The 14,905-nt window shown below is 35.9% G+C and overlaps 1 protein-coding gene across 3 annotated transcripts in view; it reads right to left on the bottom strand.

Moving 5' to 3' along the window:
• LOC136036486 (sterol regulatory element-binding protein 1-like) overlaps positions 1–14,905 on the bottom strand; it is an 88,548-nt gene that overhangs the window by 36,566 nt on the left and 37,077 nt on the right. For all 3 annotated transcript variants that reach the window (XM_065718749.1, XM_065718751.1, XM_065718750.1), the window contains exons 7-9: positions 7,080–7,257; positions 5,258–5,448; positions 1,138–1,319 (exon numbers count right to left, since the gene is read on the bottom strand). In XM_065718749.1, the coding sequence (XP_065574821.1) occupies positions 1,138–1,319; positions 5,258–5,448; positions 7,080–7,257 (551 nt within the window). The remainder of the gene's footprint in view (positions 1–1,137; positions 1,320–5,257; positions 5,449–7,079; positions 7,258–14,905) is intronic.

Below are 14,905 nucleotides of genomic sequence, written 5' to 3'. Positions count from 1 at the left end.
AAACAACGGTTTGGAATCCAGTATATTAATTAAAGAAAACTTTAAACTGAGATTTAACGGCATATAACTAAAATAAAGTTGACGGAAAACACAAAATACATTTTATGAATATTTAAAGAAACTCGGTATGATGCTCAACTTATTCTCTCTCATATTTGGGAGGATTAAAAGCAAGTTACCGTAGACATACTTTAAAGGTATGTGCAAAGAAAGGGTACACCCCGATTGGGATTATAAGTTTTACAAAGTACCCAATGATTTCCTCATTTTCAATATAATTCGCCTCTTTTGCTGTTTTATTTTTTATATTTTCGTACCTCTCCTTTCTTTTCAGAAATGAAGCATTGTATGCAAGCCTGAAGCTCTCAACCAAAATGTTCGTATTTATAAGTTATTTTAATCAAAAGTTTATTCTAACAAGTTAACATCAAACTGTAGATAAAATACGCTACTGCGCACAAGAGGGAGGGGGGAGGGATATATAAAAAGCACCTGTGTAAAAAATATAGAAAATCCCTAGAAATATTTTTTTTTTAAATCGAGATATTTACCTTCAAAACATACTTCTGCCCATATAAGAGTTTCGGCGATTTTAGATTCAGAATACAACCCATAACTGCAAGCGAGAAAGGAAGGGGAGGGGGGGGGGGTCAAACAAGACCTCTAAGCTAACTCCATAAAAATCTTTTTAAAGAGACCGGATATTTAGCTTCAAAACATACTTTTGATTAACTAGAGTTTTAAAGATTTTGGCTAAAAGTCAGTAACGAAGGGGTCGGAACCCCGGCTTCCTTTTTCTAGGAAGTACACATATATTTTCAGTCCAGTTCAAACCAAGTCTGGGAACCTCAAGGGTCCTGGTCCCTGCGATGCGTCCTTTTTGTCATATTCTTGCAGATATCCTCATCTATACTCGGCTCTTAGGGGCCGAGCTCCCTAAAAATGTTTTGACGGATATCTCAAAAGTTTTTACATTTTCCATATAATAAAACTATTTTCAACTATTTAAATTATCTCCACCCTGTCCTCCCCAGATGCATTTTTTCCAATCCTGAATAATTCGGTATTATTTAAAGACCTGATTATACATAATAATAAAACAATGACAACTTGCAAGAGTAATTAATAATAACTAACTTGGGCTGAATGAGACCACCAGCCCTTGCTCCAAGCCACTTTCCGAGACCACAAAGGTGCAATAGCTGTCTAATCCCTTGCCAAACCACAGAGGCAAAGGCGTCAAAGCGAGAAGTCGGTAAGCATCTTCCAAGAGTTGATAAAGCTAATGTATACTGCTTGGCTGATGACTGGTAATTTCCCTAAAACATAACAAGTAATAATAGGTTTGCAGTCGTACCCCAAATTCGGGCAATGATTTTGAACCCTATAGAGGAAATTGTAACTTATACCGTATGAAGCAAATTTCATCATTTTAATGGTCCCCTGCTAATGGAAGCTGATGAAGGGGAGAAGGTAAATGTATAGCAAACAAGAGATTGGAGGAGGCTCAAACAAAGTCAAAACTTGGGGCTGTTATAATAATCCCTGCTAACAATTTTTAATAGATAATTTTCATATACATAACTAGCTTCATCACTGTAGCAGCCTTTTTGGCAGAGGATCATAATAGCAGTTCAACCTTAAAATGGTTGAACAGAATGGTTGACTAATAATAGTTCGGCCCTCAATTATACGATGGGAAATCAATTGTTAGAAAAAAGTTTAAACTTAAAAAGAAGTTATACCACATATTTTTCTACATGGTACATTTGTTTTTAAGGTAATAATAATCTATTTATAGCCCACATTTAGGCTAAGCAAGCGGAGGGAGATGCACAAAAAAAACAAACAAAAAAATAAATATGAAGCAAATACACAACTTAAACCTTCATTTCATACAAAACGCAGACAGTACGATGGAACCAATAGTACGTACTAATACTAATAGAACACACTATTAACCAATATTAAACACTAATATAAAACCACATACAATAAATATAGCATTTTAATATCCCCAATGTTCGCAACAAAAAAAAAGCAACAAAACTGATTACTTCGGATTCTTATCCTTTCTTAGAAAGGGTCCAAGAAATATATCCCCCTTTCCCGGAGGAAACAAAGTTTTGTGTGACCCAGACTATTACTCTCTATCAATGATCTCATAGGGGAGGCAATTTTCATAACCCCAATGCCAAAATATCGGGTGGCTGTGAGTTAAATTCCAAAACACTACTGATTGTCCCATGGTCCCAAATTAAAGGCCAGTCTGTTTATTATTACCAATTTATAACTTCACTATTTGAAAGTAATACTAATAGCCAAAAGGCCCCCAAATTACAGCTGGGCATGATTGTAACTGCTTAACGTCTTTTCTTCTTCGAGTTACTATCGATTTCCCCTAGACCCAAAATTTATTTTGGTCACTGCATATTAACGACTCCTCTTGGCGGAAGTAATATTGATGAGGCCACAACCCCAAAACTAAAGGTGTGCCACCCTGCCACGTACTAATGGTTTCTTGCAGTGGAAGCATTTCTCCCTCCATTCATTACAATCAATGAGTATTTCCTGATTATCCCCTTTAAGTTATTATCCCCATTGAGATTATCTCCTCTTATTTACTCGGTTGCTTCCACTTTCTCAATCCAGCTAAATTTCATTTTTTGCAGGAGTCTAAAGGTTTCCAATGAAAAATAAACACCTATATATACGAACAAACCATTAAAAGTGAAAGAACCAAAATGATTAATTTATAAAATCATTTAAATTTAAAAGATACCGAGAAAATCTTTTATAGCCTTTCAAAGACCCCTTTCAAATTCTAAAGATCTTGACGGTTTCTACATCTCTCCTTTCATCAAATCCACGCAGCGTTTACTCCCATACGTTAATAACTAAACAGGGATAGAATCTAAACAAAAGGAAGAAAAAATAAATGAAATTGAGATCTTTCAACATTACAACAAACAGTGTTAGAACATTAAAAGCTTTGAAATGCATTTTATGACCACAGAACAGTTTCCCCTGGATTGAATCCTTTTAGTTCTATAAACAAGACAAATCTAGGCTTCTGCGATATGAAACCGTAATTTATTAGACTTAATGTTCAAGGGCGCAACCAGGAATTTTATTGGGGGTAATAAGCAGAGTTGAGGTCTCAAATTTGTCTTTCTTTATCTTCTATCCACTGCCAGCCCCAACCTGGTGACATCCATTATAACGTTCCAATTATTCTACAACAAAATGTTTTTTTTTTGTTTTTTTTTACAGATAAGGAAAACTCTAAAACTATACTAGGGGTACTTTTATATAATTTCTAAATAGTTTATTTCGTTAAATCAATTCGGTAAGATGGAATAGTTGTTTAATATTCATAATGAAAACTCTAAAACTATACAAGGGGTACTTTTATGTAATTTCTAAATAGTTTATTTCGTTAAATCAATTCGGTAAGATGGAATAGTTGTTTAATATTCATAATGAATATTGAATATTCATAATTTGAATCTCCGTCACACAAAACAGAAAGACGCAGCGAAAAAAAAGAAAAAAAGAAGAAAAGAAAGAAGAGACACAAATAGAGAGTGATGAATCAAAATACACTAGTGAAGGTAATAAAATCAAACAGTTCGTGGTAACGAACCAGTAAGGAGCGACCCGGCTCAATAGTAAACAAAACTCTAAAAAACGGAATTTTTATAACAATAGTTACATCAAAAGAATTGCAGTTTAATGATGATTTTAAATATATAAGTTTCATTAAGTTTAGACTTACTCATCAAAAGTTAAGAGCCTGAGAAAATATGCCTTATTTTAAAATAAAGGGGGAAACAACCCTTAGGGGTAAACCCCCCTAAAATCTTAACGAAAATCACACCATCAGATTCAGCGTATCAGAGAACCCTACAATAGAAATTTCAACCTCCAATCTACAAAAATGTGAAATTTGGTATTTTTCTGCCACAAGACAGATCACAGATGCGTGTTTATTTGTTTGTTTTGTTTTTTTCCCCGGGGGTGATCGTGTCGACCCAGTGGTCCTAGAATGTCGTGAGAGGGCTCATTCTAACAGAAACAGAAAGTTCTAGTGCCCTTTTTAAGTGACCAAAAAAATTGGAGGGCACCTAGGCCCCCTCCTACGCTCATTTTTCCCAAAGTTATCGGATCAAAATTCTGAGAGAGCCATCTTATTCAGTATAGTCGAAAAACCTAAAAACTATGTCGTTGGAGACAACTTACTCCTCCAGTCCCCGTGGGAGGGGCTGCAAGTTACAAACCATGACGAGTGTTTACATATAGTAATGGTTATTGCGAAGTGTATAGACGCTTTCAGGGGATTTTTTTTGGGTGGGGGAGGGGTTGAGGGGAGGGGGTTATACGGGGGTAACTTTCCATGGAGGATTCTTTCTATGGGGAAGAAAATTTCCATGAAGGGGGCGTGGGATTTTTTAGCATTTTTTTTAAAGAACAATGAAAAAATAAATATGAAAAAGTTTTATTTTAACTGAAAGTAAGAAACAGCATTAAAACTTAAAACGAACAGAAATCATTACGCATACGAGGGGTTCACCTCCTAATAACTCGCTCTTTACGCTGAATTGATTTTATTAATTTCAACCATTTATTCCATTGCCTTTGTGATTCTGGGGTCCTTCTTAAGGAACTGGGACAAAATTTAAGCTTTAGTGAAACAGAGTGAGGTATTGACGAGGGGAGGAACCCCCTCATATACCTGGTAAAAATATACGAAGATAGAAGTTCGTTACGTAAGTTATGTATATTTTTACTAATAAAAACGTTCGTAAAAAATTAGGAGCTTTAGTTGCCTTTTAAGTAACCAAAAAACTGGAGGGTAACTAGGCCTACTCCCTCGATCCTTTGTTCTCAAAATAGTCCGATCAAAACTATGAGAAAGCCATTTAGCCATAAAGATAAATTAATATGCAAATTTCGTTTTAGTTATTCAGGTGCGGAGAGCCAAAATCAAGACATGCATTAATTCAAAAATGTTCAGAAATTAAATAAATAAAAAAACAAGTTTTTTTTTAACTGAAAGTAAGGAGCGATATTAAAACTTCAAATGAACAGAAATTACTCTGTATATGAAAGGGGCTGTTCCCTCCCCAACGCCCGCTCTTTACGGTAAAGTTTTTTACTGTTTTAAAAAGTAGAGCTGAGAGAAAGAGTCAAACTTTAGCGTAAAGAGAAAGAAAAAGCCATCTTTTAGCAAAGAAAAAACTCAATTTTTACTTACAGAATCGTAGTCTGAATCTGCCTGTTTACGATGGCGCCAATAGCTAGTCACGGCCTCAGATTTTTGGTCAGGTATTGGCTCTCCGTAAACAAAGAGCCGAAGAAATACAAGAGTAAGCAGCATTATGTTTATCACCGATGTTAACAGTAAGGAGAGTCCAGACGTTGTTTCCAGAAAGGAGGGTGTCTCGTCTATAGATACAGGGGAAAAATAATGAAAAAACAAAGTACGTGCTACGAATCCAAAAGCTTCGACTTCATTTATATCAAACGTCATTTTTTACCATACACTTCATCGTCCAAAATCTAGGAAAAAGTTGCTTTTTCTTATGCCAAAACCAGCACAGTTTAAATTTGGAACCCAAATCCACCAAAAATGCACTAAGTTTCCACTTAGAAAAAAATTTTAACTTAAATTTTACATTTTAGATTTATCACAAAACAGAGATCGAAGTTTCTTTCCCACACATAAGATCCAGAAAAGAGAAAAAAACAAAAACAAATCACACCACACTGGGTACCTGAGGTCAAGCTAGTTATCGACGCTTGTGCTTCACTCCATTCTATTAAAAGCTTCAAACTCTGTCCCTTCAGATGATGTTTTAATCTGGTTTAATAAATTTTGAATAACCACTTGCTGCCATATTCAGGAAGTTCCTTCGGTTGGTTTGCTTCCAGTTAGATTGCCAAATAGTACCGTTTTTCATCCTTCTTATAAATACAAAGAAACTAAGCGACTCTAATCTTTCTCGATTATAGAAATAGGCTGTGTGCCCTTTCTCAAGACATTGACTACCCAGCTCGGTCCAAGGGTCAGTTATCCAAATAAACACGGATCACAAGAAACATAGCACACGTTGCGTACCAGCAAATACACAATCAATAACTAGAAGGACACAAATAAAGTATATGAAGTATGGAATACTTTGAGTTGGTAAAACTTTGAGGGCTTACCTCAGGACGATATACTACTTCAAACAAACCAAATTAATCATTTCGAAGCAACTATGAAAAAGTTATGCCAGCTTAACTTGTTACAGGGACAGGGTGTCTTGACATCACTTTAATTATGCAAGCAAGTCTTCTCATTTCTTTTGGCTAGTCTTAGCCTAGATAGCTTGACCAAGAGACGAAATACCAAGGATTTTCCAAATTAGACAAAAAACAATTGCCAACGGGTTCCAAAACAGGCAAGGTTGGCCAATTGTAGTTTATCATTTGACCCAAGTTAATTACTTCGACCAAACTAGTCTAGGTCCAGGTCAAACATATACCGTATAACTTGAATATGGAATATACATATATATATATATATATATATATATATATATATATATATATATATATATATATATATATATATATATATATATATATATATATATATATATATATATATATATATCTATGTTTTGTTAGAAACTTTTCACTGGGGAGAGAGGGAGAAAAGACCGATACTTTCGGTCTTTCTGGGGGGGGGCCGGGTGTGTCACCTATATATTTTTTGTAATCCGTTAATTACTGGCAAAAAACAAACTATTTCGTTTTATGTAGCCAAAATTATTTGAATTTAGATCTCCTGAAATTGGATGTTTAATTTTGAATGTTATTTTTGAGTAAGATTAAAATAAATTCGTTCCATAATAAATGAAGATTTTTTTTAGCAAAAGATAAGAAAGCTGAAGTTTCCGATACATTCGGGAATAATTTTAGATACAAGAATTCAACCCAGAAAATAAATAACTGAAAGTGACATACGTGTTATTCGAACGTGAAAATTATTATTAGTCTTATTTTTTTAATTAAAACTATAAAAATCTTACCGATGCTTCTAAGATTTCTTCCAGATGAACGTTTGTTGAATTGCATTTCATCTTCTGCGTACATTACTTCAAAAACACGCCCAAATGGGTTAAATACCAGTACTGCCAATGTAAACATACACAGTGTTATCCGGGATCGATCAATCATTGCTCGGGCAACACCACTACCATTTTTCTTCTATAAAGTGTATCATAATTTAATATAATAAAATAACATGAATACAAATATAATAAATTACTGTAGTACAGATGCTAGTCTAAAAATACAAAGGTTTATCTTCGCTCAATAGATTTTCTCCTAAACAGCACCGTCATTTTTCTTCTATAAAGTACATTATACATTAAAATATCGTTAATATAATGAAATTAATATACAGTAAAAATATTAGTAATACTCGTACTAATAGTACTGTCAATGTGAAAATAACCTACATATTACCATCCAGGATTGATCGATCACTACCCAAGAAACAACTCCACTGTCTTCTGTAGCCTCCTGGAACCTAATTTCCAACCCATTTTAGGACACATTATGAATTTACCTCGTTCAACCCGTTGCCTACGCGAGCTCTAAGATGACAAATTCTGAAAGAGCACAACTTGAATGCCATCTCGGATTCTTTTTAGTAGGTACTAACAATGGCTGACCTACCAGATGCTGTAATGGTAAAAGAATAAATTTAAAGAATAGGCATAGAAATGCAAAATGAATCAGGGAATCTAAAATAAGTTTCTTTTGCATTTCTCTGTTTTAAAAACCCAAACTGATCAATTGACCTGCCGTCTAGGTCAAAGCTTGCATCCATGTCCACTGGATTGGACATTGGGTCTCAGCTTCCAGCCAGTGCAGCTAACACTAGGAGATGGACCTAAACTATTTGGCAATTTTGCCAGATCGTCGCTGTGGAAAAACGCCCAAGCAGTTCCATAAACAAGCCAAAATACGCCCCACTCGGCATGGAAATATATAGCAAGGAGAAGGAACACAGGCGATGATTTTCCATAAGGCCCATCTTATACGATAAATCAGCACCATTTTCATCGTAGCCATGTTGAAGACCTTTTGAAGGCATAAAGTTCATAAAGCAGAAGTACTATGCAACGAGGAGAAGCGACAATACCTAAACATAATTAACTAAGCCTTTGACACTCAATAGATAGCAAGTGCGATTCTCATCTCGATATCCGTTGAATTGTTCCTTCTCCTTAATATATTTTCCCATGCCACTCAAGTTGCATGGAAAACGTCTTTCACAAGCTCTCCGAAGGTGTGCACCAGGAGTGATGCCACAGGCAACTGTCTAGCTGTCTTCATTAACAAATTCTGGAGCCAGACCCTGGATATGGACATATCATCTTCACTGCTTCAAAATTTGACGGACCGCCCGCTAAATTTCTAAGTGAAGTCAAGTGGTTCCAAAACACACAGCAAAGATGCTGCTCTGTATAGTTTTGTTGATCCAGCATAATCCTGGGTGAAGCAAATCACGAATTGAATTACTAATAACTATGTTTTATTTTGTCTCAGAAAAAAAAATATCTAGAAGCAACATTATGCAACAAATTGACTTGCTTTGAGTTTAGCATTTAAGTCTTATATCCTTTCGTTTAGCTAACTTTTTGTTGTTTTTGATCAGCATGGCTACTAAAAATGGCAATTCCTTATTTCCTCTTTTCAGTCATTTTGGACCAGGCTAGCGGTTTTCTCGATTACAGCGACCTATCTGATTTGGATCGGGAGAATAGCGACGATGACGGCAACGATTTGAGGCCTTTCAATGATGATGGTCATCTTCATACTAACGACTATCAATCCCCATCCGAAGAGGAGCCTAGGTCACTCGACACTTTCGATCTGAGTAATTTTGATTCCGTGTTCAATGACAAAAGAAATAATATTCCACTTTCAGCGCTCAGGACCAATGCTCGCCTAGCTCCAAAAACTAGATCCGAAAAAGTATGTCACGCTTTGTACAGCTGGAAGTCCTAAGAACAGCTTACTGGTGCTAATTTTATCTTGAACCAATTTACGAAGATCAAGGACCTTCAGACTGAAGCGACTGGAAGCCTCACAAATATTTCCTGACATACTTCTCAGACGTTTTCTTTGCACAGATGAATTTCGCGGTGAATCATCACTACCAGAAAACGTACGACAAGCCACTTGCTGCGACGAAATTGGAACTGAAGACATTTTTCGGTGCAACTATTCTCATGGGTATTCTGAAATACCCGAGGATCAGAATGTTCTGGAGCAAAAGATTCAAAGTCTAAATCATTGCTGAGAACATGAATCGAGACCACTTTTGGAAAATGCTCACAAAATGTACACATGTCTTGAAAGAGGAGAGTTCCTGAGCATCGACGAGCAAGTGATCCCATTTTCCGGACGATGTTCAATGAAGCAGTACGCCCGTAAAAAAACCATTTCTTTGCATTTGAAGAACTTCGTGCTAGCTGGTTCATCTGGCTTGGTATATGACTTCATCATTTACCAGGGAAAAACAACCCTCTCGGAAGAACTTCAAGTAAAGGGATTAGGAGGTGCTGTCGCACTGCATCTATGTAAAGGCGTCAAAGAAGGGAGAAGCCTCTTTTTCGACAGGTTTTTTATTTCGATGAAACTTCTCGAAGACCTTGACGCTCTAAAAATCAAAGAAGCAGGCATGCTGATGAAGAATCATACAAAAGGAGCTCCGGTGAGATCTGACACAGGGCTAAAACGACTAGGTAGAGGAACGTCTGTTAGTTTCGTTTGAGAAGACAGAAAAATTGCTCTGACCCAAAGGTATGACAACAAGGCCATTTTATTAACCTAAAACAGCGTTACCAAATTACCGACGGGAAATATAAGGAGGTGCGAAAAAAACAGAAGAAGTACATTGACCTCCAATGCCCTAGGATTGTATGCGACTACAACTAGCATATGGGGGTTGTTGCAACACAGAATGATCGACTACTACCGATTTGACGCGCGGAACAAAAAGTGGACCGTGAGAGTTCTTCGCCACTTTATTGATTTGGCCCTATCCAATGCCTGGTTGTTGTATAAGAGAGACTCAGTCAAACATGGCCGTTCCTGAGAAGAACTCCTTTACTTCCGGTTCCATGTCGGGGAGTACCTAGCAATTGAGAAAGCTAGGGCAGATTCAGCCAACCTTCTTGAGTCTGACATTGAAGACGAAAATATGACAATGGAGGAGGAAGCCTCCTCAAAAAGAAGAAAGCGCTGACCTTTGCCTTCGGAGCTGGAGCACCTGGTAGAGGCAAAACATCTCCCAAAATTTGATGATACCCTGAAGAATAGTGCTCACTGCCGCTACCCAGGTTGTCCAAAACGCACGAAAGTCTACTGCATGAAGTGTCAACTTTTTCTTTGCTTTCATGTCGGCAAAGATACTAGACAGTGTTTTACTCTTTTTCACCGATAACTAGTGCTGCTCTTTTTTTATATTACAATATACTCTTAATGAAAATACCAGGCTGAGACCCAATGTCCAGCCGATCGTACATCCCCCCTCCCTTTAAGTCCGTGAAAGAATATTTGACCCCGAAAATATATTGTACGATTTTTTCATTAACGAGTTTCAAATTACATTGATATCGGATAAGGGAACCTATTCGGGATCCAGGAGAATAAAGAGTTATGACTTATCACAAAAAAATATCATTTATAAATAAAAACAATATATAATAGCACGATCAGTACAGCCAATACAATCATACACAGTGCTATTGATAGGATACTACCAGCCTCAGGACTACGAGAGTTATATAAACTTTTGTTTATTTTTAAGCTACATCAGGGTAAAAGTCTTTCATGTTTTGACAGTTTAGTTAATTTGAGATCCATGATCCACAATTATGATATTCAATGTTCTGGGGAGATTAACATTCCATTGACTGTTTCGACCCGGTCGACGTTTGCTGTGCTTCATAGGGGGATTAGAAGTTGGAATGATCTTGATCAGAGTTTAAAAAATTATAGTGATATTTCTTTTTTTAAGAGTGAAATAAAAGAAATCCTTTTTACTATGTATGAATTTTAGTTCTTTTGTTTATTTTTTTGGGGGGTGGGGGGTGTAAATAAATAATTCAGTAATGTGTTCTGGCCTCTAGGGGCATGATTTTATTAGTATTGTTGAATTTGTTTGTTGAAAGGCTTGTGGTGCCGATTAGGTCGTACTATTGCTTTTATAAATAATTTTTTTTTCTTTGTCCTGTATTATTTTCCAATTTATTTTTCCCGCCCCCCTCGGACAAGTTTTTACTTCTCGGGGTGGCTGTGATTACTGTTTTTGTTTTGGTTTAATAATAAATGTTTTCTCTCTCTACTCAGGATAGATCAATCATTTCCATAATAGCATTATCTTTTTCTTCTATAAAGAGGACTATACATTAATAAAGAAATAAATAAATAATAAAGTGATGCATTAATCACGAATAAGCAAACTAAGACACAGAAACAATTGCAAATAACAACAACAATATTTCTATTATCATACCTGAATAAATAGACAGGAAAAAGAGTTAAATGAAAAATAACTAAAAACAATAGAAATGAACAATGACAATTCTTACCTTTTTTTTTATAAACTTTTGGACCCTACATAAAGCATTTGATAATTGCAAGTAATTATACCAACAAGGCTGAAACGGCTAGCCTCACCTCAAAAAGTCACAATCAACGGAGAAAAGGGAAAATTAAAGTGAAACTATTTCATATTATTATTCATAGATGAAATTATAAAACACCGAATGCACACAATAAATGAATTTTCAATATAAATGAACTTGAGCGTGTGGCAAATGCTGTTGGACTCTCAATAAACGCTAACAAGACTAAATCAATGTCAAATGCAGTCATTCCTGACTTAGCTGAGGGACTTTTGGTCAACAATGAGGAAATTGAAATAGTGAGAGAGTTCAAATATCTAGGCAGCATTCTTACGCAAGATGCCAATCCTGAAAGAGAAATTTTGTGCCGAATAGCATTGGCTGGCTCTGCCTTCAATTGTCTCAGAAATGTTTGGAGAAATAGAAAATATTCCCAAAAGCTAAAACTCGGATTTTATAATAGCAATGTCCTCTCCATCCTTATATATGGTTGTGAAACTTGGAGTATCACTACGCAACTAGGAAAACGACTATGGGCATTCAATAATAACTGCCTAAGATATATTTTGAATATACATTGGACTGAGAGAATAAGAAATGATGAGATTTATAGCATGAGAAATCATAGCCCCATCCTTGATGTCATTAGAAAGCGACGATGGATGTATTGGGGGCACATGGTGCGAATGGGTGATGGAAGGCTACCTCATGACATATGGTGTTGGATACCCCCCGGCCTCCGCAAGTCAGGGAGACCCAAAATGACCATTGGCGGGATGTTAGAGAAGGAGGCGAAGCTGGCGAGGTCTTCGATGGAGGAGCTTTGGTCGATATCTCAGGACAGGTCGTCGTGGCGAACCACTGTTGCTGCCTTATGCGCCCTCAGGCGTGGGAGGACCTAAGTCTAAGTAAGTAAGCACATACATTAAGTGTTGGCGCAGGAAACCATTTAAAAATCGAAAGAGCAAACCCTATAAATCTTTCAATATTATTATTTTATAAGACGACTGAAAGCATATTTCATCGTTTTTTTACGAAATCCCTAGAAGAAAATCTAAAACCACCCAAACCTTGTAAAGGACCAATTCCTCTCTCCCTCCCCTTCAATAACTTCCAATTTAATTTAAAACATCAGGATAATCACCTCTCTCTTAAAAAATAACTAATAAATAACCAGTTGACCTTTTAAATGGTTTACTACTGATATCACAAAACGTCTTCACTTTAGCTTTAATGCCGCCTTTTTCTCTTGTTTCATCTTCTTTTTCTCTCTTTGTTTCTTGAACAAAGTTTTTCATTTACTTGTGTTATTTTCTTGTATAAAATAGCTGCTTTATCTTCTTTGTCTTTTTTTCTCTTGTTTCAGCTTCTTTTTCTCTCTTTGTTTCTTTAAAAAAATTCATTTATTTGTGTTATTTCCTTGTATAACATAGCTGTTTTATCTTCTTTGTCTCTTTCTCTCTTATTTCATTTTCTTTTTCTCTGGTTTTTCTCTGATAAAGCTTTTAATTTTTTTTTAGTATAACATAGCTGTATTATCTTCTTTCTCTTTTTCTCTCTTGTTTCATCTTCCTTTTTCTTTAAATATAAAGTTCTTCATTTAATTGTGTTATTTTCTTGGATAAAATAGCTATTTTATCTTTTTTCGTTTTGTTAATCGTTTTATGAAATCACAATTCTCAGACATTTTTTTAGTTTACTTTTAATCACTGTCTCGATTAATAATCACCCGTTACTCACACTTTTCTCTATTTTATTATTGTCATTTGGAAGGTCATATGAAGATCATATTGTATTTAAATTCTGTCATTATAATTCCAGGATCAGACGGAGTATACTTGCAGAAAAAAGTGGACTTACTGACCGCAAAATATAGAAAGAGCTACTAAACACAAAGATCCTTAGGGTTAAAAAGTAGTAGAAAAGGGTAAAAATTGGTTTTCTTCCTTTTCATAATCTCCCTAAGGACCCTTCATGGCCAATTTATTGATGTCGTGAGAATAAGGAGCTTTCGGCTGAACAAATTCCCATGTAACATCTGGATTTCAGATATCGGATGAGGCAGAAAAGGCCTAGAGCACAAGTACAAACAAGTAAGGAATTTTCAACTATTCTTTTCCCTTATTTTGTTTTCAGCTAAGATAGACCTACTTCTCTTATAAAAAGAAAAAAAAATACTCGAAGCTGAAAAATCAGACTGATATTGTAAATTAAAATAACTGTTTGGCGCCTATTGCCTTTTCTTCTCCGCTTCTTGATCGAGGAAATCCGGGTAACCAGCCCTTGCTCATCTGGCTAAATTAATTAAATGTTCTTTAATAGGGACATTTTCCGGTACTCCAAAGACCTTTACACCATTGAAAACAGCGAGTTGTGCATCCAGCGACTTCTGGTTCTCCATAATTTTATCAGTTAGAATCTAAATTTTGGATTGACTTAAAGACCGTCCTCTACGGCAACACTCCGTGACATAAGAGAACACTAACTTAAACAAGTTGGCCTACTGCCAGGAATTTCGAACTATTTAACGCATTCGTAATGCTAATAGATTATTCCATCAATTCTAGCATGTTTCGGCTGGCTGACAAGACACTCATCAATTCTTATTGACAACGATGAGAAATCTACTTTCTCAAGTAAAGTAGTTTAAGTTCATCACTTATAACGTCTGGATTCAACCTTTTCAAGGGTGGTGGTTTAGCAAGAGCCTAATATACCGTTATGGTATCTACACTATTTTCCTGGTGCCACGGAGTCAAATAGTGACAAGTAAAATGCCTTTTCATTACTCAGAGCTTTTATAGCAAATATTTTGCTGCGGCCTTGACACGATCTCTTACTCTTAGCAAAAAATCCTGCTTATGAGTTTCATCTACACGTTTGACATACTTCCGTACCACTTCACTGACAAGGTCGTCCAAAAGAAATCATTCAATATAGAAATATTCAAATGCTCAGAAAAATGTAGAGATTTCTTTGTTGAGAAACCTGCCAAAAAGCACCACAACACTTGTCAAAAACCTAGTGCATAAGAGATTCATCACGTTTAAAGACAGCTGTCAAATAAAAAAAGACTACAAAACTGTCTCAAATGAACTGAAGTTCTGCCTTTACTGTCTCTCACTTTATAAGTTTCGTAATCTATAAATACACGGGCGACTTCATAAGAGCAGAATTCTTGCTCAGAAAGAATTCAAGAATATGATCCA

Source organism: Artemia franciscana, chromosome 15 (assembly GCF_032884065.1).
Source record: "Artemia franciscana chromosome 15, ASM3288406v1, whole genome shotgun sequence".
Classification (NCBI taxonomy): domain Eukaryota; kingdom Metazoa; phylum Arthropoda; class Branchiopoda; order Anostraca; family Artemiidae; genus Artemia; species Artemia franciscana.
The sequence above is the reverse complement of the archived record's forward strand: the minus strand, read 5'-3'. Positions and strand labels throughout refer to the sequence as shown.